The sequence below is a fragment of the Chiroxiphia lanceolata genome, chromosome 8 (genome assembly GCF_009829145.1).
Source record: "Chiroxiphia lanceolata isolate bChiLan1 chromosome 8, bChiLan1.pri, whole genome shotgun sequence".
In the NCBI taxonomy this organism is placed as follows: Eukaryota; Metazoa; Chordata; class Aves; order Passeriformes; family Pipridae; genus Chiroxiphia; species Chiroxiphia lanceolata.
In genome coordinates this window covers 33,318,003-33,340,656 of record NC_045644.1, presented here as the reverse complement: position 1 = coordinate 33,340,656, position 22,654 = coordinate 33,318,003, and the positions used below count along the sequence as shown (strand labels likewise).

The 22,654-nt window shown below is 38.7% G+C and overlaps 1 protein-coding gene across 2 annotated transcripts; it reads left to right on the top strand.

The window, feature by feature from the left end:
- Positions 1 to 300: 300 nt before the first annotated feature.
- Positions 301 to 21,458, top strand: PBLD (phenazine biosynthesis like protein domain containing). 2 transcript variants are annotated; one of them, XM_032694183.1, is made up of 10 exons: positions 301 to 653; positions 3,014 to 3,113; positions 4,008 to 4,106; positions 4,395 to 4,504; positions 4,681 to 4,710; positions 5,144 to 5,232; positions 6,340 to 6,512; positions 7,106 to 7,168; positions 18,150 to 18,245; positions 21,275 to 21,458. In XM_032694183.1, the coding sequence occupies exons 1-9, from the start codon at positions 570 to 572 to the stop codon at positions 18,224 to 18,226; spliced, it is 825 nt and encodes a 274-aa protein (XP_032550074.1). In that variant the 5' UTR covers positions 301 to 569; the 3' UTR covers positions 18,227 to 18,245; positions 21,275 to 21,458. The 2 variants fall into 2 exon arrangements, with proteins under 2 accessions (XP_032550074.1, XP_032550073.1); XM_032694182.1 differs by lacking the exons at positions 18,150 to 18,245; positions 21,275 to 21,458 and adding an exon at positions 10,311 to 10,860 and having other exon boundaries at positions 309 to 653.
- Positions 21,459 to 22,654: the final 1,196 nt, after the last annotated feature.

The following is a 22,654-nucleotide window of genomic DNA, read 5'->3' as shown; positions in this document are numbered from 1 at the left end:
CCCGCTTGGTCCTTCGGCCGCCGATGCCGCCAAGGGGTGCGCGTGCGCCGTCGTGCGCTTTGGCGCCCTGCGGGAGCGCGCGCGGCCCGGCCACCGCCTCACGCCACCATCGCCTCCGGTCGGGCCTTGGAGCGTGGGTCTCGCTCTGGGCGCCCTGCGGCCCCGGCGCGGCCCTGGCAGGGAGGCTGCCCGTGGTGGGCGCACGCAATGGCTGCCCGCGGTAAACCCGCGGCACCGCCGGAGCCCGGCGGGGTCCCGCCTCCCTCACTGGGGGGCGCGCCGGGCCGGGCGCTGTGCTGGGAGGGCCCGTGGGGGCGTTCAGGAGCTGGTGGTGAGCGGTGCCAGAGGGAGGCTGAACTCTGTGTTTTAATTTAAAACACCACTGCAGAGCGCCGGGACCGTGCAGGGAGGCTCGGGCCGGGCCGGCGCTCGGAAGTGACGGGATGGACCCTCTGGCTCCTCCTGCCCTCAGGGAAACATTAACTTGCAGCTCTGCTGTGGTTTGGGGTAGAGCAGGTTAGAAAGTACCCTGCAGGGCACAGTCTGCGGCTGAACAGGCTCAAAGGACAATGCAAATCCCAGTTTATACGGTTGATGCCTTTACAAACCGGCCGTTTTCTGGAAATCCCGCGGCAGTTTGTCTGCTTGAAAATGTAAGTGAAAAAAGCCCCAAGCAACTGTTTCTTGAGGTCCTGCAATGACGTTTGCCATTCTGTGCTTGGCCTGAGTACTCAGCACTGTGTTAGACTTTGCTTCCTTCAGTCGGGAGCGCTGCTTGCGAGGGTTGTTTGCTGTTGGTCCAGAATAGAGAGGAATTAGCACAGGGGTGCTCTTTGCATCAGAACGATGTCACACAAGACACCCTTTATAATTTTTGTGGTCTTCTTAAAATATTTTTTAAGTAATATACTGGATGTATTCTGAGTTAAGTCAAAAAGAAATGGCTTAATTTCTTAAGTGATTCTGAAGGATTAAGAAGGATTTTGAATGAAATCTTTGAAAAGTAGTGCTGTAACACAGAATCAGTACTCAGTATTTTTTGACTGAAGGATTGAACTGTGGTTTTTGGTGTGGGTTTTCTCCATTTTTTTTTTTTTTAAATTTTTTTGTGTAAAGGAAGACGGGGAGTATAGACATGGATCTTAGTCTTCCATCATTAGTGTGTTAGGTTCATCTTTAGTCGAGTTTAAACAGCCAATTTTTATTGCTTCAAAGTTGGTAGTTTTGGTTCAATTGTCAGCAGTTACCCTCCTCATCAGGGTGTTGTGAACAGTTGGTACTAATCGGAACTGATTTCTACTAAAAGTAATTATTAAATGGGAATTAGAAGTTTATAGCCCTTCTATTATTTCTGTAGTAATTCCTGATGAAAATTGTAAATAGGAAAATATATGTTGAATAGTCAATGGCAACAGCTTATACTGATGATACGAATCCTTTCTGGATGTTCCCATGTCTACCTACATCTCCTACAACATTGCCCACTCACCAGGGCAGCTAAAGCTATGACTTGAGAACATCTTGCTTCACAGGTATTTTTGGCCCCCTAAAATCTAAATACTCTCAGAATGATCTCTGGTTTAAAACTGTGAGCTTCTGACTGCGTTTTTATATTAATTTTACTTTATTACACTAAGCTATTGTGAGGACAATTTACTTGCACGGTGCCTGTGGAATGTGGACGTTATGAAGTTTTTTCTGCAGTTCCTGGAGGTAGAGGTTTTAGTGTCCAAGTTAAAGCTGAGATCCTACTTTAGCATTTTATTCTAAGCTTCAAGAAAGCATGGTGCAGCCAGCAGCAAAACTACTCTGTTCCCTTCAGTGTCTCGTCAGGTGCTTTACCGAAAAAATCGGGAGTAATGCAAGAATGGCAAAACCAGCCCTTTCTGTGTTTCAGAGGTGCCACAGGATGGCAGTATTTCAATAAAGTTCTATGTTATTAAAAATGTTATTTTAACAACATTTTTGTTGGTCTTTGTTTTGTTTTACGATCTTTACTGTAACTGTAAATTACAGAACTGTTTTTCTGGAATAAAGGAGAGGTGCTTGTTACTCTTAAAATGTTAAAATGTTGTTTAGGTGTGTAGAATTTAATCTGCAAGAACAGGTCATTGTACACATTAATAATTGTTTTCTATATGTGGTATGGGCTGAAAAGGATTAGTTATTAAAGGAAATAATCAAAGTTAGGAGGGCAGATTTTTATCTCTCAGAGGCTGAACCTGATCAGGTCTCCTTAGACCTTTGTTTCATTTGAGTCCAGTATTTTAAGGATCAGACTCTCAAACCTGGGCAGTCAGCAGAATTGTGGGGAAAGCAATGGGACAAGGGCCAGGTAGAATGTTCTACACTCTGGGGCTCGTGTATCTTGGGATCAATGGTCACTGGTTTAGATGGAGGGGCACTTAGTGAGCTCCAGCTTTTCTTTTGTTGTTGTTGTTGTTGTTGTTTTTTGTTTTATTTTGTTTTGTTTTGTTTTGTTTTTTTTTCAGTTTCTCTCTTCTCGGGTCCCACTGACTCAGTGTTTTGTTCTTGAAGGAGTGTTGGGGAGGGCACAGCCCTGAGGGCTGATGAGCCACCTTGGGCATTCCATCACTACAGAGCTCTTGGTGTAGAGCAGAGATTTTTCAGAGTTATAAAAATAAAGTTGTAGTTAATTTTAGATTGTGTTAATAAATGACTTCTCAGTGTGACTTTAGTTACAACTTAAAAAATCAGATTTGTGTTTCTGGAAAGACTGAGTTTAGTTTTTTAGGTGATTTATTTTTCCACGTAGTCCAGGAATTTGTAAACTAAGAGGACAAATATTAGAAATTCCCATGTATCACAATGGTTGGTTGGATTGTTATCCCAGTGTTATGCTTAAAGATTTTTTTAATCTCACAAAATATTTTGAACTGTAGCTGAATCTATGTTTTATTAATAATAGAAAATCAAATAACTGTATTTGACAGAAAGATTGATTCTGCATTTTTTGGCCTGCTTTTAATTGGATTTGTCGTTTCATCATTAGGAGCTGGATGAAGATTTGCACCAAAAAATCGCAACAGAAATGAATCTTTCAGAAACAGCTTTCATCAGAAAGCTGCACCCTGGAGATGACTTTACCAAAAGTGAGTTGGTTCTGTTTACTCCCCAAAATATCTAACAAGGGAATAGGAAGACACTTAACCCCTAAAGGGCAAACCAGCCTGCAGATGTATAGGGATCATGACCATGCCTTTGTGGGATTCCATAATACATGACACAGAGGCTTATCTTCTAAATGACACCTGTTTAGGAAAAAGGAAAAATCTGTGAATTTTGGAGTTCTCAAAGTTCTATCCATTTTGGGTAAAAATTAAGGCATTTTTGTATCTCAGAGACATAAGAGAGCGCCACTTCAAGAAACCAATAGATGCTGTTAAGTTCCACTTTGCACCTGAAACAGCCAACAGATGATGGTGTTTTCAGTTCTCTCAGACCAGTTTTTATTTTTCCAGGCTGTTTCCCTGTTCTTTCAGTTAGAACAACAGCAGCAGTTACTGATTTGTATTTTTCAGTTTGTTTTCCCCTTTTCCCACACTATTTTTCACCTTCTTGGGGGATAAGTTACGAGCTGAGGCTGTCACAGTTTGTTGGGTTTGTTCTTACCAGTGACATCTCAGGTGTCCCTGGTTTCTGGCTCCTCAGCAGCATCAGAGGTGCCGGTTCCACCTCTCAGGGATGTGCCTGGTTCCCAGGCTGGAGGCAGTTCTGGAGCATCCTTTGGCTCTGCACATCCTTTGCTCCTGTATCAAAGTAGCTCTTCTTGTTTGTAGTAGAGTCCAGTTGCTGACCTGACTGAACAGTGACAGCTGTGCCAGAAATCAGTGCCAAATGGGTTTCTAAAAGTGTGTTTGGGACCAAGACTGCTTATAACGTGCATTTTGTTTAACTGAAGGATCACCACTCTGTATAAAGTGTTGAGATCAAATGAAGAAATAGACTCTTCCACCTACTAACACCACATAAACTTTCTTTTCCAGGTTCCTGCTTTGGACTCAGGTGGTTCACCCCAGCCAATGAAGTTCCTCTCTGTGGTCACGCTACCCTGGCATCGGCTGCTGTGTTGTTTCACATACAAAGTATGCTTACAAACTAGATGTTTTATCTATAAACATTTTAGAAAATTCACTTCTGACTAAGATCTTCATTTTCTACAACAAAGGGAATTAAATATTCATAACATTTAGAGGACACATATGGAGATACCATAGGTGTTGTACTACAACTGCTCTGTCATTATAAGGCTGTAGTCTGATGGCTACACTTGCATAATGAACTTTTTCTGAATATACTGAGCTACTCCAAGAGCAGTAGTAATTTAGATTCAAATTCTTGTGTTTGATAACGTTACAGTGTTCTTTCTCTAGAAAATACAAATCCAGTTCTCACATTTGTGACACTGAGCGGGGAATTAAAAGCCAGACAAGTGGAAGATCACATTGTCCTGGACTTGCCACTTTATACAGCCCATCCTCAGGTCAGTCAAAGTTTTATTCCTGACAGGCCTTCAGGGGAAGTGTGTGTTGATGTTTGTTTGTATGTGTATGTTGATGTTTTATGTGTATGTAATATATATGTGTGTCTATAGTTGCATAAATACATACATATATATATTTTATTTTTTACAGTGCCTTCTTTTTCCCCTTTCTTCAGGTACTTGAGGAAGTAGAAGAATTAATAAAGGTAAAAATAGAATCTATATGTTGTCTTAGAAGAACATTTGTAATAGCTCTACTTATTTTTGTAGGTTGAAATGGCAACAAGGCCCTGCTTGTTGTACTCCTGAACTTGAAACACCAAACTTGCAAGGTCTGAGTCAGGACTCAGTAGGTCAGGAAATGGAATTCTCCAAAATGCTGCAGTTGAACCTGTCTCCCACTACTGTTGACTGGAGTGTCCTTGCCCTGTTCTAGATCCTGGATTTCTTACCACCCACCTGTATCCATTCATGAGTGCCTTTGTGTCTTGCTTGCCTGTACTAGAGAACCCTCTAGTATGAGAGACCTTGCATAGGGCCTGTTGTAGCAGGGAGTGTGTTCCACACCAATGTTAAGGAAACAGTTTTTCATATTCAAGTGGTGATGTTTTCCTTTGTCTCCTTTACCTTTTCCACCAGGCAGCAGTTGGTGACATGACTGTTCAAGATGTCCGTTACTCTCCTGATACAAAGAAACTATTAGTCCGTCTCAGTGATACTTATGAAAGGTGTCTAATACTTCTTTTTTTTTAAATCAGGAGTGCAGAAATTGAGTTGGCTTGTGTAATCTCTATTCCTTACATACTAAGCTCTGTTATGTAGTTTTAAATCAGGTGGAGATTAAAAACTCTAATTTAAGTTTCTGTATTAAATAGTTATTTTATCTTTTAGTTTGAACTTATTGAACCTGAAAAGGTGAATAAGGTCAATCTGAAATCTGTTTTGAAGAAAAGGAGGTGTAGGAAACAGTTTTAATGATGGTGTATTTTCCCCTTCCGTCTGAGTCTAAAATGATCCAGTAACCTAGCAGGAAGTTAGGAGTCCTGCTTTGATTCAGAGCACATGGCCAGAATGCCAGGAATTCTTACACTCAATGGACTAATCTGCTTTCACATGCTTAACAGCATTGTAAGTAGCTTTACAGAGAAAATTCCAATTCAAATTATTCCAAAGCATTTGTGACTCTCATAGAGCTGAATTTCATTGTTAATTCAAGTATGACTCAGCTATATATTGTGGAGAGACAACTTCTTTAATCAGACCAAGTTACTACTATTACAAACTTGAGGTTTGGCTGAACTAATGTTTAAAGACTGGGGTAGTGGGAAGATAGAAATAGATGGAACTGTCCTCATGTGAGTGCTTATTATTTTTACTCTTTCAGACTTTATTTTGCAGAGAAGTATCAGACAGTTGTAGACTGCTTTAGAATGCCATGAAGAGCTGAATGGTGTTATTTACTTGCTCTGAAAGGAGGTGGAGCACTTAACTCTGTGCGTTCTGTAGTGAGGAAATATTTTTTTCAATGATTAAAATATTAAAATAAAAGTTTGATTTTTTTTTTTTTTGTAGCTGCTATTCTAGGATGCTCCATTTTCAGAAATAAATAAAAAATGCATGGCCTGAGCTTTTTTTTTCTCTGCTCACTCAGAGTGTGTTATATTCAGGATGATTTCTGTCAAATAACATTGAGAGGACAATGTTTCCTCTAATATTTTAAGGCTGTTTGTGAATCGTAGAGAAGATGATTTTTTAGTTTCATATTTCTTTTCAGTACTTACATTCAAGTAAAATGAAGAATATGGGCTATTAAAATTTTATAATTTATATTCAAGGTCTGTGTTGGAAGAACTGAAAGTGAGTGCACAAAGCTTTTTGTCAGCTGAAAAGATGGGAAAAGTGAAAGGACTCATACTCACTCTTAAGGGGAATTCCAGTGGGAAAGGCCATGATTTTTACTCCAGATACTTTGCACCTTGGTATGGAGTTCTGGAGGACCCTGTTACAGGTGTGTGTGTGAGATAAGCAACTCTTCCTTTTGTTTCAGTTCAATCAAAAGGTTCATATTAAATGTCATGAGTCTGTTTTTGTTCTTTGGAGTCTCTTATAACTTCCTGTTTTATATGGACAGCAGGAGTGTGCTCACTAAATTGAAAACTTTCATGACTGATGCCAACTCATTCAGCAAAAATGCAATCAGCTTCTTGCTGTCATTAGGCCAGACATTCCTGTGCCTTTTTCAGATCTTTTCCCTAAAGTGTTCTAGTTAGAGAAAAGTGAGAGACTGGTTCAGTGTTGGATGAGTATTGCAGTAGAAATTCATGTCCACTTCCATCAGTGTTCTGTTTTTTGTGTTGGTGGCTAATGCTGAAGCCCTCAGCTAAGTAAAATTTCCATTGAAGGAAATAATACTGCTTTATTGTAAATAATGGCAATTATAAAGCCTTAAGTTCTGTCTGCTGTGCAAACTCGTAGTTGGTTTTCTTTTTGCCTTAGACACACGTGGCACTTGATTTATGACATTTGCATTTTGCCTGTGCTTGCTCTATAAAATAGTGATTATAATTTAATTCTGTACTTTTTTTTCCAATTTCTTTTAAGGATCTGCTCATGCTGTTTTAAGCAGCTACTGGTCAGAGCAACTGGGGAAGAAAGAAATGCTTGGTAAGAGAAACTGTTTTATGGCAAAGCTGCCCATTTATTATCTACTCCCTAGAAAAGACAAGGGTTTATTATTACTGCAGTCAAAACTGTAGTATTAACTCCCTGTCCATTTTCTCAGTATGAGTAGAACATGATGTAATATTTTGCATGTGAGGTAATCTTTGATAAATTGCTTTCTTTCCTACCCACCACCCTGGCACATCCTGCCCACAGGGAGTTGGAAGTGTCGGTTTGTGGATCATAACTCTCTGCGGATGGTTTTTGATTTCAGCTTTTGGATTTTAGTTCTCCTGACCTTTCCTCACAAGTGCAGCTTGGTGAAACTCAGGTGATGTTGTTTACGTGTTTTGATTGGATTTTACTTTCCTGCTTGGTCTTTGTGGTTTCCCTGTTGGGTATTGGGAACAGGTATCAGTATTTTCATTAACCCTGTGTACTTTCCAGTACACTTTGAGCAGTGTTTTCCTTTCCCCTCGTGTATTCTGAGACCAAAAAAGCTTATATAATTTCTGCTCAATGTTGGAATTTTCTTGAGAGTTGTTCCAAATGAATCGTTTCACTGACTTATTTTGGAAACTTAGTAGCCTCTGTAATACCCAATACTTCTTATTGTAAGAATAAAGGAAGAATTTCTTCTGTAAAATGAAGGATCTGTTAGTTCCCAAACAGATTGCATATGAAATAATACAAAAATAAGAAACAATAAATCCATTGTCAGATCTCTCTGGCTATGGTGACCTCTAGGAAGAGGCTACAAAGAGAATTTTCCAGGTGAAATACTTTATGATCTTTCTTGAAACTGTGTACATGTCCCTGAATTTATGCTGCTGGCTAAATCAAGGTTCAATATCAATCCTTGCCTTTCTTTCATTTGAGGAATCTCTGCAATGTTTATAGCCTCTTATATCAAATATATGGACTTTTGTATTTGTTAATGAGTGCAGTGTTTAGCAGCAGTCTGTGTATCCAGCCCTTCACATGGTTTTCACATTTCTAAGGTAATATTTATAAACGTGCATAAGGAATTCCATATCACCAAACAGACTGGCTTCCCAAAATCCAACCAAAATACTGGTGATTTCTTAAAACATATATTATTGCAAAACCAGCACTTTTTCCTGAGTTGATGTCATTATGATGACATCATGAAGAAAATCCATTAGTCCTTAAACCATTTTGCCCCTTTTGTGTGCAATGGCCATTTAGCTACATCTAGACTTAGAAGCTCCTCATAACAATAGGATACTCTTAGCATAAGGCCACAGCTGACTTGTGAGTGCAGGGGTGTGTGATTCTGTGATATCAGCATGCTCAGCTTCACAGTCCCTGTGTCAGGTTAATCACAGAGGAATTCAGAGCACTTTGAATGTAGCTGTTATGTATTGTTTCTGCAATTGTACATACTTGATTGTATTGAAAATATGTAGAAAATCTCCATATAGTGTGAGGTGTTCCTAGTAAATATGGACGGGGACTGGACGTGCAATAACCCTGTGATCTAAAAGGTGAGTGCACACCAGAGATGCTTGAATGTCTGCAAAGGTATTGCTGGTGAATGAAATCTAGTTATTGATATGTGCCCTGCAGGCCTGGTTGCTCTCAGACATAGTGTGAAATATCAGTGCTTCTGTGGGAGAGAAAGAATAGATCAAATATTATTTTCATATAAGCTTGGCTAAACCTTCCTTTTGTGGGTTATTTTTTGGTTTTCTTCTACTTTGGAAGTTTCTTTAAAAATAAAATGAGATGGACCAATATGAAAACAATCTCAGTAATCCTGCTATGAAACAGCCAGTACTGCTTGAACATTTAACAAGAAAAAAACCAACCACAGCCAACCTCTGAAGATATGAAATAATTAATCTCTTTTATTTATGTCTGCTATCACAAGGGTGTGGGAGAGCTTAGGTGTGTATCCACTCCTGGCAATAATAAAAGATCAAATGTAGCATGGCCTGGATCTGTAAGAGTCAAAAATACCCAATTGAAGCATTATTCCATTCCTAGATGATGTTCTGACAAGTTAAAACCAATAACTGGTGGTCCTATAAATGGAAAAGAAGAGAAAGTATCAATATCAATCTTTAGATAGGTCCTGTTTCCACTGTTTTAGAGTGTCTGCTTTGTCTGGGAATCTAATATCCTGGTCAAAGAACAGCTTTCTTATCAGCAGTGGGTGAGAAAGAGTTTTAAAGCATACAACATATATGCCATCTGTTAGAGAGCCTATGGTCTGCAGGGATCTGAGTACAGTCTGTGTCTAATTTATAAATTGTGGGGCTGAGAGGAAAAATACACCCTTTAGTTTTGAACAACTTCTGTAGCAGTTGGAAATTCGTTGAGTAAGGAACTGGACATTAAAGCCTCTTCATCCATTTACAGCCTTTTACAAAAGCAACACTACATGAAACTCAAACGTTTTCTAAATACCATCTGAACCAGACCATTTTCTGATCAAGGAGTTGTGCAACTAAAATGGCTCTGCTGAAATAAGTTACAGAGTCCACAAGTGAAGTGAACTTTATCATCCCACCTGTGTATGGCTGAACAGTTCAGGCAAAAGCTTAGTTCTTTAATTAGTTACAAGGCTGATCCTACTTCATGTTGATCCAGTTGTATTAAATTATATATTCAGGATTCTATAAATCGGTGTCTCTTCCTGTCTTTGGAAGAACTTGGTGTCAGTTTGTGACAGCTGAAGCAGCAGTGATGTTTCCTTGTAGACTTTTTCCACTGCCTGTGTGAGCTTATTTCCCCCTCAGCCTCATTCCTTCTTTGACTGTCATATCAGCTTGAGCTGTTCAGTGCCAGGAAAATGGTTCTTCATTCTCCTGGAGATAATGCTTGGTGTTCTTCCTTCTGACCTGCAGAAAGTGTATCCCAGGGAGGGAGAACTCAAGGCTTCAGTTGGCTGCAGCACAGCAGCTTCCCAGCTGGTGTTAAGGAGCAGGTTTGTGAGACTCAGGAGCCAAGTTCCAGTTGGAAATACAGCTGGGCAGATCTTCATCCCTAAAGCCTGTCCCTGGTGCAGTGTTTGCTTTCTGCAGACAGCAGCCTCATTTGCTGGAGTTTTTCCTGGACTTTTAAGTAATTTGTGCTCCACACTAGTGTTTTTTAACTGTGGGTTCTTGTTTCCCTTCAGCCTTTCAGTGTTCCCGCCGTGGAGGGGAGTTGAAGATTTGCCTGCGCAGCGACGGGAGGGTGGACATTGCAGGGCAAAGTGCTGTGGTGTTAAAAGGAACCCTGACTTTCTGAAGGAGCTGGCACTAACCTCCCACACCTTCATGGAACTCCTATTATGCTGATTTTCTCTCAGCTCTAGGCAGTGAATCCCCCCTGTTCTCAGAAGTCTTTGATTCCTTGTAGTCCATTTTAAAAATGGCTTGAAAAATCTTCTGATCTTCAAGATCCTTGGTATTGTTTTCTTCCCTCTTAATCTTGCCACTTCATGTATACACTGACCTCAGAGAATGTCCAAGGACAGCTGTCTTGTTTTTCTGCTTCTTGGATTGAACTGTAAACATCTCTGATTGATAAAATAATTGAACTTTTCCCAGATTCAGAATTTTCTGTGACATCTGAGTTCCTTTCTTTGAAACATGTATTTTCTCTGCCATATATTAAAATGACAGTCCTGTTCATTAATTTACTTGAATTGAAATGTGAAAAAATACAAATGTTTTGGAAATGTGCCTGTGGTTCTCTTTTATGAACAGCATTTTTCAAAGATGAATGGTATTGCAGTTGCTCATGGTGCTGCTGCTTAGTCAATGCTTTTCATTAGAGCAGAAAGATTTAAGAGATTGACGTAGAGATGCACGTAAAGCTGATTAAACTCTGAAAGGAAACTTTATTGGTTACAGCAATGTCAGTTACTTCTCAAAGACTGGAGATTTGCTCCTGGAAGTATAGATACCCTTTCTGGAAAAATTTTCTTCCTAAAGTGCTGCTTCAGATTTTGTCACCACGACGTGGTCTTTCACTGGATTTATTAGGAATATTGAACTGTTTCAGTTTCTCCAGCTGAAACTCTGCTGTCTCGAAATTTCAAGTCACCTCTGTCCTAAGCTTTAGCCTTAGTACTTTCTCTTTGCAGTATTTGAGAATGAAGTGTTTTGAACTCAGAGACATTTTCATAATGTGGGAACAGCTGGATGTCAGCCTGTTATAAATAATGAGGAACTTAGTTGTGCCAAGTTCCCTTATTTCCAGTTATTTTGAATTTTATCATAGCTTATCACTTATATCTTGCTGAAGTCCAAGTACCTGGAGACAAGTCTCTATATCCTGTAGCTACACAGAACATACCAATAATGTGATTTAAATGCACTATTGAGGTCAAGGGCTAGGTGGCAAGCAAAAGGAGTCTCCAAGTGGAAATGCCCATTCTTCTGTACTCACTCTTGCTGAAGTTCATGGACCTGAAATATTATTTATAAGCATGGAGTCATCAAACACAGGCAGCTCAGCAGCCCTGTTGCAGTGGCAGGTTTATCCTTGGCCTCACCTTCTCACAAATCAAACTGATCACTTCCTGGCTGGTGACATGGCTCTTCTTGAGCAGCAATGCTGCAAGCTTGTTCTCCTTGTGGTTTATGCAAAGGCTCAGTCTGGCCTATAATCTGAGATGCTTCTTTAAGAATATAAATGAACTAAAGGGGCAATTGTTTTTCACCCGTCCACATTTAACACATAGACGATTCAATTATTATTTTTTTACTCTACAAGGACTAATGATGAACAAGGCCCATAAATTTTAAAGATACTTATTATCTAAATTTCCTGACTAAACCAATATCTTTGCTGCTTAAAGCATTTTTTTTTTATAGTTTACTACTACTTTGTCTCTATTTCTTTTCAGGATAGAAAAATCACCAGAGCTCAGGTGGGAGGCTATACAGTAATATGTTTGTAATCAACAGATTAATTAACCAGCCATGATTTATTAATGATGAATTAATTATACCTTATTGTGCAGTTCTGCTGCCTAAATGGAGCTTTAAAGGAGTTATTTTATTAATCATCATTGTCTAATTGCAGACACTTACAGAAAGATTGCTAATTAAACATGCAAGCCATATGTAAAACAAGCAAGGCTGCTGAGAGTGGCAAGAAAAAGAGTACTCATTTTCTCAGTAGCAACTTTATTCTCTTGAAATACTGTGTAGTTGACCTGGTGATCCTAATTATTCACCAAGACTTATTTTAATATATTGCACATTTTCAGTCAATAGTAGAGGAAATTAATTGTTGTGTGACAAATTCTGTCTTTCCCAGGGCAAAAAATAGGTTGTGCAGACTTCAAATGAGATTATTTAGAATTTGTGTGGCCTGGTTTTGTGTTTTTATGGGAAGGATTTGTTTAGTGGTTCTGTTGGGGAGGATTTGCAGAACTGTTTTGTGCTGCTCTCTTAATTAAGACTTGGGGCATAGAGATGTGTTGAACCAAGAGCAAATTATTGGACGGGAAATACAATTCCAAAAATTGCTCTGCTTTTGAGTGCTGTTTATCATGGGAGTGTCCAACAGAAGTTACAGGCCAGATCCAACAGCCCAGACATGACAATTTAAATGCACATTTGCTTATTTTACTTTGCAGAGGCACAGCTCATGTAGGGGTCAGGAAGAACATGAGAAATGAGGCGAAATAATAAAAAAATACTGAGCAATAGAAACCATACAAGTTTGTTGCTTTGGAAATGAATGTAGAGCTAAAAGGGATGAAAAAGGGAAGACTTTTTTTATTCAGTAAGCCATTTAAAAGATTTGCTTAAAGGATTCATGATAATACTTTGCATTTGTTTTTTAGTTATGTAGATGAGAATAGGTGGAAACCATACATTAAAAAGTTGTTCCTAAATTTGGAAAATTTTGCAAGAAAAGGAAAGAAAAGATTTTATGAATGTGCACACAGCAAGAGGTCATAGAAAGGAGCCATGTGTTCCATAAGGGAGGGAAGGGAAATTAGCAACAGATGAGGCAGTTATTTCTGGGAAAGTAAGGATTTCTTTGTCTCATCAGAGATGTGTTCATCAGAGTGACAGAGGAACACGCCAGGAACAGAGGGGACCTTCCCAGAAGTAAAAAAAAAATCAAACCCCTAAATTAGAATTAAGGGTGATGCCTGATCAGATAAAAATTAAACTAGTTCAATTAAAAACTGAAAAATCTGCCAATTAAGCAGTTTGATTCCGACATCTATTTTTTTCCCCTAGAAGAGTAAATCTGTCTTTAATTACCAGACTTAAAAACACAGAACAAGGGTTTTTTCTCAGTTGCTGAGTTACTGTCCTTTTATTTCCTGACGTTTACCCCAAACCATAATTAACAAAATTCAAAAGGAGAGGAAAGTGCAATAACAAAACGCAGTATATGACCAGATAGTCAGAAGTTTGTATGGTTTTTTTTCCTACAAGTTGGTTTTAGACTAAGATATTTAGATTTAACATCTAAAGTAGAATATGAAAAACCAAACATTTCTAACTCTCTTGGTTTCTTCAGTGAGAGGTTCACTTTGACTTGTGTTTTTGCCTCACTGAGTGGCAAAGAAGGACATTCCCTGGGTTTTAATGTTGTGATTCATATAGGCTGAAGTTTTATTCACTTTGTAGCTTTCTGTGACTTTTTTTGGTGATTAGCTCAAACCAAGAAACTACTTTCCCATATGTTATTTTTGTCCTGTTAAGAATTACAGGGTCAATAAAATATCTTAGGCAAACCCAAGGAACATTCTCAAGAATGTTTGTGGAATTAGGTTTGTGAGGAGCAGGAGGTGTAATGCCCATGCAGAGACTTGTGGAATGTGACCACTTTAAGGGCACACCCTCAGTGTTTGCCCCCAGTTGAAGTTAATGATGCAAAGACAGTTCATAGGATCTGCAAGTTGGGTCGAGAGATGTTTGGCCGGAGAAGAGATTGTGTGGATGATAGTAGAGCTGGAGCAGAGTATGAGGTGCAGCAAAGCCAGGAACCTGAGTTTGAGTTCAAATATATTATCTGCTGACCTTCCTCTGTGCGTTGGATCCAAAGCAGAGGGGACTTACCAGATTATACATCCCACAAAGCTCAAGTCAGGTGGGAAATTCCAGCTGGAATTCTTGAATTTTTCTTTTGTTTCAGAAAGCCTCCTTCCTCCATAATTATTTATGGCTATAAACAGAAATAAATCACGATCTTAAGATCTTAATGACTATGATAATTTCAGTCACCCATATTCAGTTTCTTTCTGAATGAAATAATTCTGTTTTAAAAACAGCCTTTTAGACTTCATTATGTTTATGTGTAGCAGCTCTCTGAAGATGTGTCAGATTGACTTCAATATTTAACATCACAGCCTCTTTTCTTACCTGTGTTTTTAACGAGTGTGGGTATTACAACTTTCAGAAACCTTTCAGCAGTTAATAGTTAATAGCAACAATGAAAAAAGTACCCTCTTAATAACAAACTGCAGGCACTTTCTCAATAAAGTTACAATTTCAGCAGAAAAAAAATGTATATTAAAAGGAAACACCTGCTCCGGTAAATTACTGTGTTGCAGGTACCAACCCAGGAGACTGTGCAGATGGTTCTATATTTGCAAACCTGACCTCATCACCCCTTCATCAATCTCTGACTGCTTGGTTCTCTCCAAAGCAGAACACACTGTATCCCAAGGTACTAGAAGACACCTTTGAATTAGTTCCAGTCAGAATACCAATTAATTGGTGCTTCTGTTTCCTTTTGGAAGTTCTTAACAAAGGATTCGATTGTCTTATCAGGCACTAGCACTGACTGAAAGATAGTACGGTCAGTTCCAGGAAGAGCTCCAAAGGGAATTATACTTCAGGAGGTGTAGTCTTTGCTTCATTCCCTGATTGAGAGGGTTGATTAAGTTGTACAATGCCCTAGGATTTTGAGATGAATGAAAAGAAAGTGGGATCTTGATCCTTAAAAGAGTACAATATGAATTCATTGCTTTTATTAGCCTTTCCTGCCAGCCAAGGAAAAGTAAGAGAGATCACAAGTTCTGTACATTTGTTTTCCCTCCTCCACTGTTTTCAGTTATCTTACACTCTTCGTGAGACCTGAGACTGATTTTACCAGTCTTCTCTTAACTAGAAGAAATTTGCCTATGTGCTTCTTCCAGTTGTACCTATGCAAAGGCCTTATGCAATGTATCAAGACCTGTTTGCTTTGGGGAAGAAAACATGAACAGCCTTTCTAGAAAACAACCTTGCTGAAAGAAATAGAGATAAGCTCGTGTTCCCTGTGCAGTCACACACGTTCCTGTTTTGTCACCCATGCTCCTCAAAATTCAGAGGAGGACAGAGCTTTACAGTTGTACATTTTGCACTTCAGTGATGCCAATAAAATATTTGGGTTTGTTTCCTCTTCGTGGATCACATTGCATTTTACAGCTTCTTTATTCTGTGAATGCTTGAGATACATTAAACGCTTTCCATCACCTCAAAGAAGAAACATGCTTTTGCTAAAGATTTAGAGAATAAGGGAAATGAATCTGCATGCAGTTTGCCAGAATTCTTTGTATTTTCAGACTCTTATTGCATCACTGTCTTGAATTATTAGGTATTTTGATGGTCTTTTCTGCATTTCATAAGGCCATCATCTAATCTGGTGGCCCCCAACACACACTACAGACAGTAGCATTCCACAAAGCAATCTGTGCTGATGCTTTGTGATTTAGGTATAGGAGAACAATGTCCAGATTTAATATAAAAATGTAAGCGTATGGAAAAATCTATCATATTCTGTGGTAAAATACCTGGGAATTTTCTGTTGAAAATATATTCTGTGTTACCAGTTCATGGCCTTCAAACTTCAGGGTTTTTTGTTTGTTTTTGATGCTATAGAACTTGGACAGGAAGTTTTCCTGGTGACTTTAAAAACCTCCCTAGTTCTTTAAACTGATAGCACCTTGTTCAAAGCACATTTTTCATTGAGCCTGAATTACATAAATATCAATATTACTGTGCTCAGACACTTTTTTTTTTTAAGCTGTAAGAAAAAAAAAAGTAATACATACCTTTTTACTTCTCAACTGTATGTGAACAAGGCCAGCTGCAACAGAAATAGAGCTGCCTTCCTGCATTTTTTGCATTAGGAATTAAAGTCCATGAGTAGTTGATGACATAAACCACAATGTATGCAATTAAATAAGGATGATTGTGTCATTTATTTTGTGTGGAAACAAGGAAACCTGTTTTCTTGTGGCTGAATATATTTCTGTAAAAATTATTGAAGTTCTTAATTTGAAGTTTTCACTATGATAATAATTAATTCTGAGAAAACTTTCCCATCCTCGAGTTTGTATAATTCAAAAGAAAACCTGTGAAAATCCAATAGAATGCTGACATTCAAGAAATGAAATCCTGAAAAAATAAGGAATTAAAAGAAACAACTAGCTTTGTGGGAGAAAAAAACCTCAACCAACAAGCTTTTTGATATCAGATATTCAGTCCTTTTGCTACATATGCCGGGTGAAGTGAGATTTCTGCTCTTCTAGTCATGGCTTCTCACATTTTATTCTCACGTACCTAATGGGAAACGTTGTCCTTTGTGCATTCTAAAGCCAGCATTATTGTTGCTATATTAGCAATCATGACATTAAGTGTTCCTTTATTCACAACTGGCTTTACCAGTAGCTTTTAGAATACACCTGTCACATCCAATTCGTTATCGGTTGGAAATGGGGCACTTGGGGGATCTGAACATCCAAACCATCAAATGTTACCATGTGCCTAACTGGAACATCTTAATCTTTTAGAATTGCCTTTCTTTGGATGGAGGAAACCTTTGTGGCGTCCTGCTGTCCACTTGGACAAAGGAGCAGATGTGGAATATGTGTGTGATCGTGGGCTCTCAGCTGCCTGGGCAGGGACAGACCGAGAGAGCTACAAGAGTTCCTGGTTCCTTTGGAAAGCATTAATTGCAACATCAGCCCTTGCTATAGACTCTTACTGAACCTGAGTCAGGATTACTTAATTTGCAGAACAGCTGAATTGTAAAGTAAAAATCTAATTGTAAAATACTATGAAAATGAAATGAGATCTATATTTATTTTTTGCCTGTGTTTATATGTATATGTATGTATCAATTGGTTTTAAGGTTTCCTTTTCTTTTACTCACATATTTGATATTTGCCATTTTTCACTGTTTCTTTCAGCAAGTAAAGATAACCTTATTGCAAAGATTAAAAAAAACCCCACAAGTAAAAGTGGACTTATGGAAAATATAAAGATTGAACACAGGCCCTCCCTGAAGAGGTGAATACTCTGCTTTCATTAACAAGTCACTTTTAGTTCACACTGACAGCATTTTGCACTGAGGTCCTGGACAACCAAACAGCTATTTTTGTCTTTGGACACTGGATTAGTCCCCTTAACTGCAGTAGGATTGCAGAAGTGTATGAGGCTAAGCATGTATAGGAAATTAGTATACAGAACATCAAATTAGAGTTCTCATTTTATTTCATGACAGGATTTTTGTAGGACATTTCTTCACTTAGCATTCTAAAACATATTTGTGAAATATTTACGTGGTAGCTATGGCACATTTCTAAAAGGAAAGAAGTTAAGTCTGCAGTAGTGTATTTTAAAATACACACAATATTTAAAATGCCACAAGAGTGGATTTTTAATTTACACAACTGTATAAGTTAAATCTGAATTGTATATATCAAAAGCATTAGATCCATTATTTAAATAATTTAGCTGATTAAATATATATTATTCTTCCTTTAAATAACTGATTATATATATTCTATATGTATTATATATGTGTTTATTTAAAGAGAAGTGCCTTGAAAAGTTACTTAGCTGGCAATGTTTAAAAAATGTTACTAGATATTAAACGAGAGAATTCTTCTATTAATTTTTGTGAAGCAGCACTTGACAGTTCAGATCCTTGAAAGTGTTACTGAAAATGCTGACGCTTCTTATTGGTACATATTGACTTGGGTTATTATATTTATTTTCTCTATTAGTGCAAAAGGGAAGGTTAAGAATGCTTCCAGATAAATATCTGGACTGCATGGCTCTTACCCCAGAAATGCTGTTGTGAAACGCTCTGAGAACCGATAGTAAGTACATTTATGTAACAGTTTTGCAAATACATAAGGCGAAGGATAATCAACAGAAGTCTAATTTGTGTAACAGCTTTGGCCCATTAGGGGCTTTTAAATCATGCATCACTGACTTCAGGGTTGCTGTTGTCAAGCTACTTACAGATCCCAGTTAAATCAGGCATTTCGTATTTTTGCCCTCACTCGCCTTTGTTTACCAGCAGGAGACAAAATATTTAATTAGTTTTGGGGCATTTCTAATCTCCTCTGGGCCAGCTCCAGCCACAGAGCTGGACGCCACTCCTGACTTAATTCCAGTCAGGCTGTCCCCTCCGCTACAACATATGGGGAACCTACAAGCCTTTAGCAAAAGTTGCAACTGAACTATTTGAGGGGTGGGATCTCCCTGCTGGGAAAATAGTGGGCCACAAAGCAAAAGGGGGCCAGCGTCACCAGCGGAGGTCAAGGCGATACTTAGACCAAACAGCATCTGGCAAACTGTGCCAAGCAGAAATCAATGAGAAGCAGTGCACTGGGTAGTAATTTTATGCCTGTTTGCACAAGAAAATAACTCCTCCTGAAATGAAAAATTATTTTATAAAAAGCTTGCAGCATCCTTTGGCATCGCTCTCTCCATTGTTGCTTCATGTATTTTTATTTCAGTCGATAAACTCTGGCACAATCTATACACGATTTTGTTTTGGGCAAGCAACGTCAACTGTAGCATTAATTACATTTTTGGGAGATGAGGAGTTTTGAGAGTCTTTTTCCTAATTGGTTAGGAAATTGATTGTATAGCTGTAATTTGTTTCCAAAGTGCATTACATTCTCTTATTCATGTTACAACAATGAGTCAAAGGGTTTGAGAAGAAAAAAAAAGACAGCTCCTAATCTTATGGACTGTGTGTTCCAGCCACTGTCAACTGTTGCAGCTCAGTCCACTTGAAACCTTCCCTTGTTTTATTATTCTCACTTTCTGTTCCTGCCTGTATCCCTGCTTATATCTCATCTTGTGGCCCTTGTTTTTTCCCCATTTCCTTTTATTGCTTTTCCTCTTTCCCCTGAAATTCTAGGTGCTGATGTTTACCTTAAATATTTTAAGCAGATTATCATTCAATTCAGTGAGATTACTTACGGTTTAATACTAAATATACTCAAGTCTTTACAGGTTTATTACAGTAGACATCATATTTTATCCCACAGAGAGATTCTTGTGTACTTTTCTACTTCTCAAAATGGGACCATTCTCAGTGGCTTTTGTTTTTTGTCTACTTGTCAAGAAGTATTTCTACTTTCCACAGGTTCAACACTCATTTTCATACATAAGCTATCCTGTGTTTTCCTGCACATGAATTATTTCTGTACTTTGAGTGAAGCAAGTTGCAGGTTGCAAAGTCTTTTTGGTACAGAAGCTTTACACAGGTCATGGTGTCTCACCAGGGGGTTGCAGCCCTCATTTCCCTGTCTCCTTGGTTTTCTGTGGCTACAGGTGCAGGGTAGCACCTTCACTCTGAGGGTCTTTATGCCTCTTGATAGAGAATATAGACAGGGACTTTTCACTGTAAGAATGGAGAAAATCAAGATGAGTGCTCATAGAGGCCATTACTGCTCCTGTCCCATGGGCAGTTGCCATATGAGCAAAAAGAACTCACTAGGAGTGAGGTGGACTTGCTGTTTTTGTCACTGGGAGAAAAAAGGTGCTTTTACTCAGGGAGTGCATTTTTTTCACAGTTATAAATCATAGAGAAAAGTTTTCATATAGTAGGTAACATGCTGCAATTTTTTTTTACTTTTGAAGTATGTCAAGCTACTCGATGAAAATCCGCATGTGCAAGCAGTTTGTTTGTTGGCTTTATTTTAAATAAGATTTTTTCTGATGAGGTGTCTGGGAAACTCAGTGGGAGCACATTCTTACATTTCTCTCTCCTTTGATACCACGTCACACCTTTTCTATCTCCCTTTCTCTTCTCCTCTCAAGAGTAAACAGAAAGCTCCACTCCTGTGACAGCTGTCTCTTCCCTAGGCTCTGCTAAAGTAAGTTCATTGCCAATACTAAGAGTCTGTATATACTGTATGGACAGCTTTAGTTCTCCTGTGTGTCAGGGAGACAACCCCCACATATCAAGAGAAAAAGGTTTATCAGAAAATAAAAAGGAGTTGTCATTTCACACATCGATAATTAACGATCTTTGACAGGTAGCCTTCTAGGGAAGTAATTTAGTTCCACAATGAAATTCCAAACTGTCTTTCAACATAGTTACCTGTTCAGTTGCTGTTTTTAGGAATTTTTTTAGGCTTTGTTCTGAATTCCAAAGGAAAAAAATAGATTTTAAAGGCTAACTTGTGAATGGTCTTGGTATATTTTTTGTCTAATTAAAACCAATAAAAATATAATGTAGAACAGCTAAAATTAGGGGTTCTTTTAGAGGTGATTGCATTAATGTTAATGTGTTTCTTGTGCTTCTGATGGCATAGCAAATAAGTAACTTAAGAGTCACTTATTACCATGTAAAAAAAGAATGTTTTTTCACAAAGTCATTGTGGGGAACTGACACCTGTAGCTGTGGTATTGCCCCTCTTGCCAGTGTTTGGGCAAGCACCTGTTCCAGCAAAAGGCTGACAGTTCAGCCAGTAAGATGTATCAACAAATCACACCCTCTGCTTGAGATTGCCCACACATATATGTTGATTAAGGAAGAACACTGAGCTGATTTCTTATTGAGAGGTTTTAGTTCTTTGCAGCAAGCTTAGGATTTTTGGTTTGGTTTTGTTTGTAGTGCTGGTGTTGCTTCACTGTCAAGGTCTCATTAAATTTAGTTACATCTGTAAAGTGTTAAAAACAAATGCATTCATCTTAGTTCACCTATGCTGGTTCATAAATTGCTGGTCTTTGGCTGCTGCCATCACTGCAGAATCCTTTTGGAACAAACATCTCTGGTTTGAGGTTAAAAGGACCATCCAACTCTATATGGAGAGCAGTGTGCACAGGGGGGAAAACATGAGAACTCACCTCACTGTAGCCTCAAAGATCCCCATATATTTTCCAGAGAGGACTGTGATGCACAGATGTGAGGAATAAGCAGGATGATAATTGGATGAGAGACACCTGAGAAAGTCAGAGGAAGTGTAGGGGCCACAACAGAGGGAAGTCAGGAAGGACTAAGAGACAAATAACCTCTGGAGCATTACTGTCTCTGGAATTGAACACAAGAATCCTGAGTTTATAGTTCCTTCTGCTATCATAACTACCTACTTCATCTTTCTAATCCTAAGGTATGTGGTATATTAAAAGATAATAATTTATCATTTGTGCTGCTACTTACCCTGTTAGAGGTTTTAGAGAACAGGTTAGGGAAATTACCTATCGAAGACCATAAACCTGGTAATTCCTGTCTGAATTCAGGAGGGGAAACTGGATCTCTTCCCTTGTCTGTTTCTTGGAGCATTTTAGGTAGTGCTTTTAATAGTTCTCAAGCTATGTAGTAATGGAAGGTCTTTTCTGGAAGACTCTTGTCCCATTGAAATTGGGTATACAGGAAAATAAAAGGTCACTGTGTGTCTCCTGTTGTGTGTCTGTAGGTCCCTTTGTGGAAAACATCAGGACATCTTTTGCAGAGCGCTGAGTGTGTGCAGGTGGGATTGACCTTGGTGGATAACTGTATTTGTGAGCACATGAGATCATATGCGGTGCCAAGTGCTCAGAAAATTCACCAGCTTCTTAATATGTCAAAGCCTTTTTTGCTGCTTTAGTGGTGCAGTGGGCTGTGATATCATTTGAAGTGGAAATTTCTTTGGTGAGCTGTCTTGTGTATATGTATGTGTACAAAGGAGCATAATGTAATCATATTAAATATATAATGTAGGTGAGAAACAGGTTCAAAACATGTTCTTCTAGTACCGTGAGAAAAGGAATCCTTTCTCATTTTTGATTTTTCAGGAGGTTTCAGACCTCCTGTTGCAAAAACATGCTTTCAAACAAAGTTGTGTTGAAATGGTATTCTGCCCAGGATCACTGGGGAAAGCTGTGGGTTTTGAGCCTCAGCTGAGGGAAAGCTACCTAAGAAAGATCATGTGGAACAGAGAGGATGACTGGCAAGGAGAAATGGGTCAATTGAGAAGTGGTAAATGGAGGGTATGGCAACTAGAGCCTTGAGTGTAGTTGGAAGACTTATATGAGCTACTAGAAAGAAGATTTCAACCAGAGACTGGAGAGGAAACTTATAATGTTCTAAGTGCTCATAGAAAAGGGTGTCCAGGATGAGGGTGGGAAGCTCTGGATGAAATGATTGCAGGCTCCTCTTGCAGCTGTAGTTTGCTACTCAGCTTGCCACTATTAGTTACTGTCAGTTCAGGCTACAACATTCTCTGGTGAGTTATTGTGTTTTCTGATATTCCTATGGCCGTGACAGGGAAAACAATGCAAATAA

Coding starts and splice junctions, on each gene's coding strand:
- PBLD (XM_032694182.1), top strand. CDS start 570: ATGCAAATCCCAGTTTATACGGTTGATGCCTTTACAAACCGGCCGTTT. Junction 654..3,013: donor CAGTTTGTCTGCTTGAAAAT/GTAAGTGAAAAA, acceptor TTTCATCATTAG/GAGCTGGATGAAGATTTGCA. Junction 5,233..6,339: donor CTCAGTGATACTTATGAAAG/GTGTCTAATACT, acceptor TTTATATTCAAG/GTCTGTGTTGGAAGAACTGA.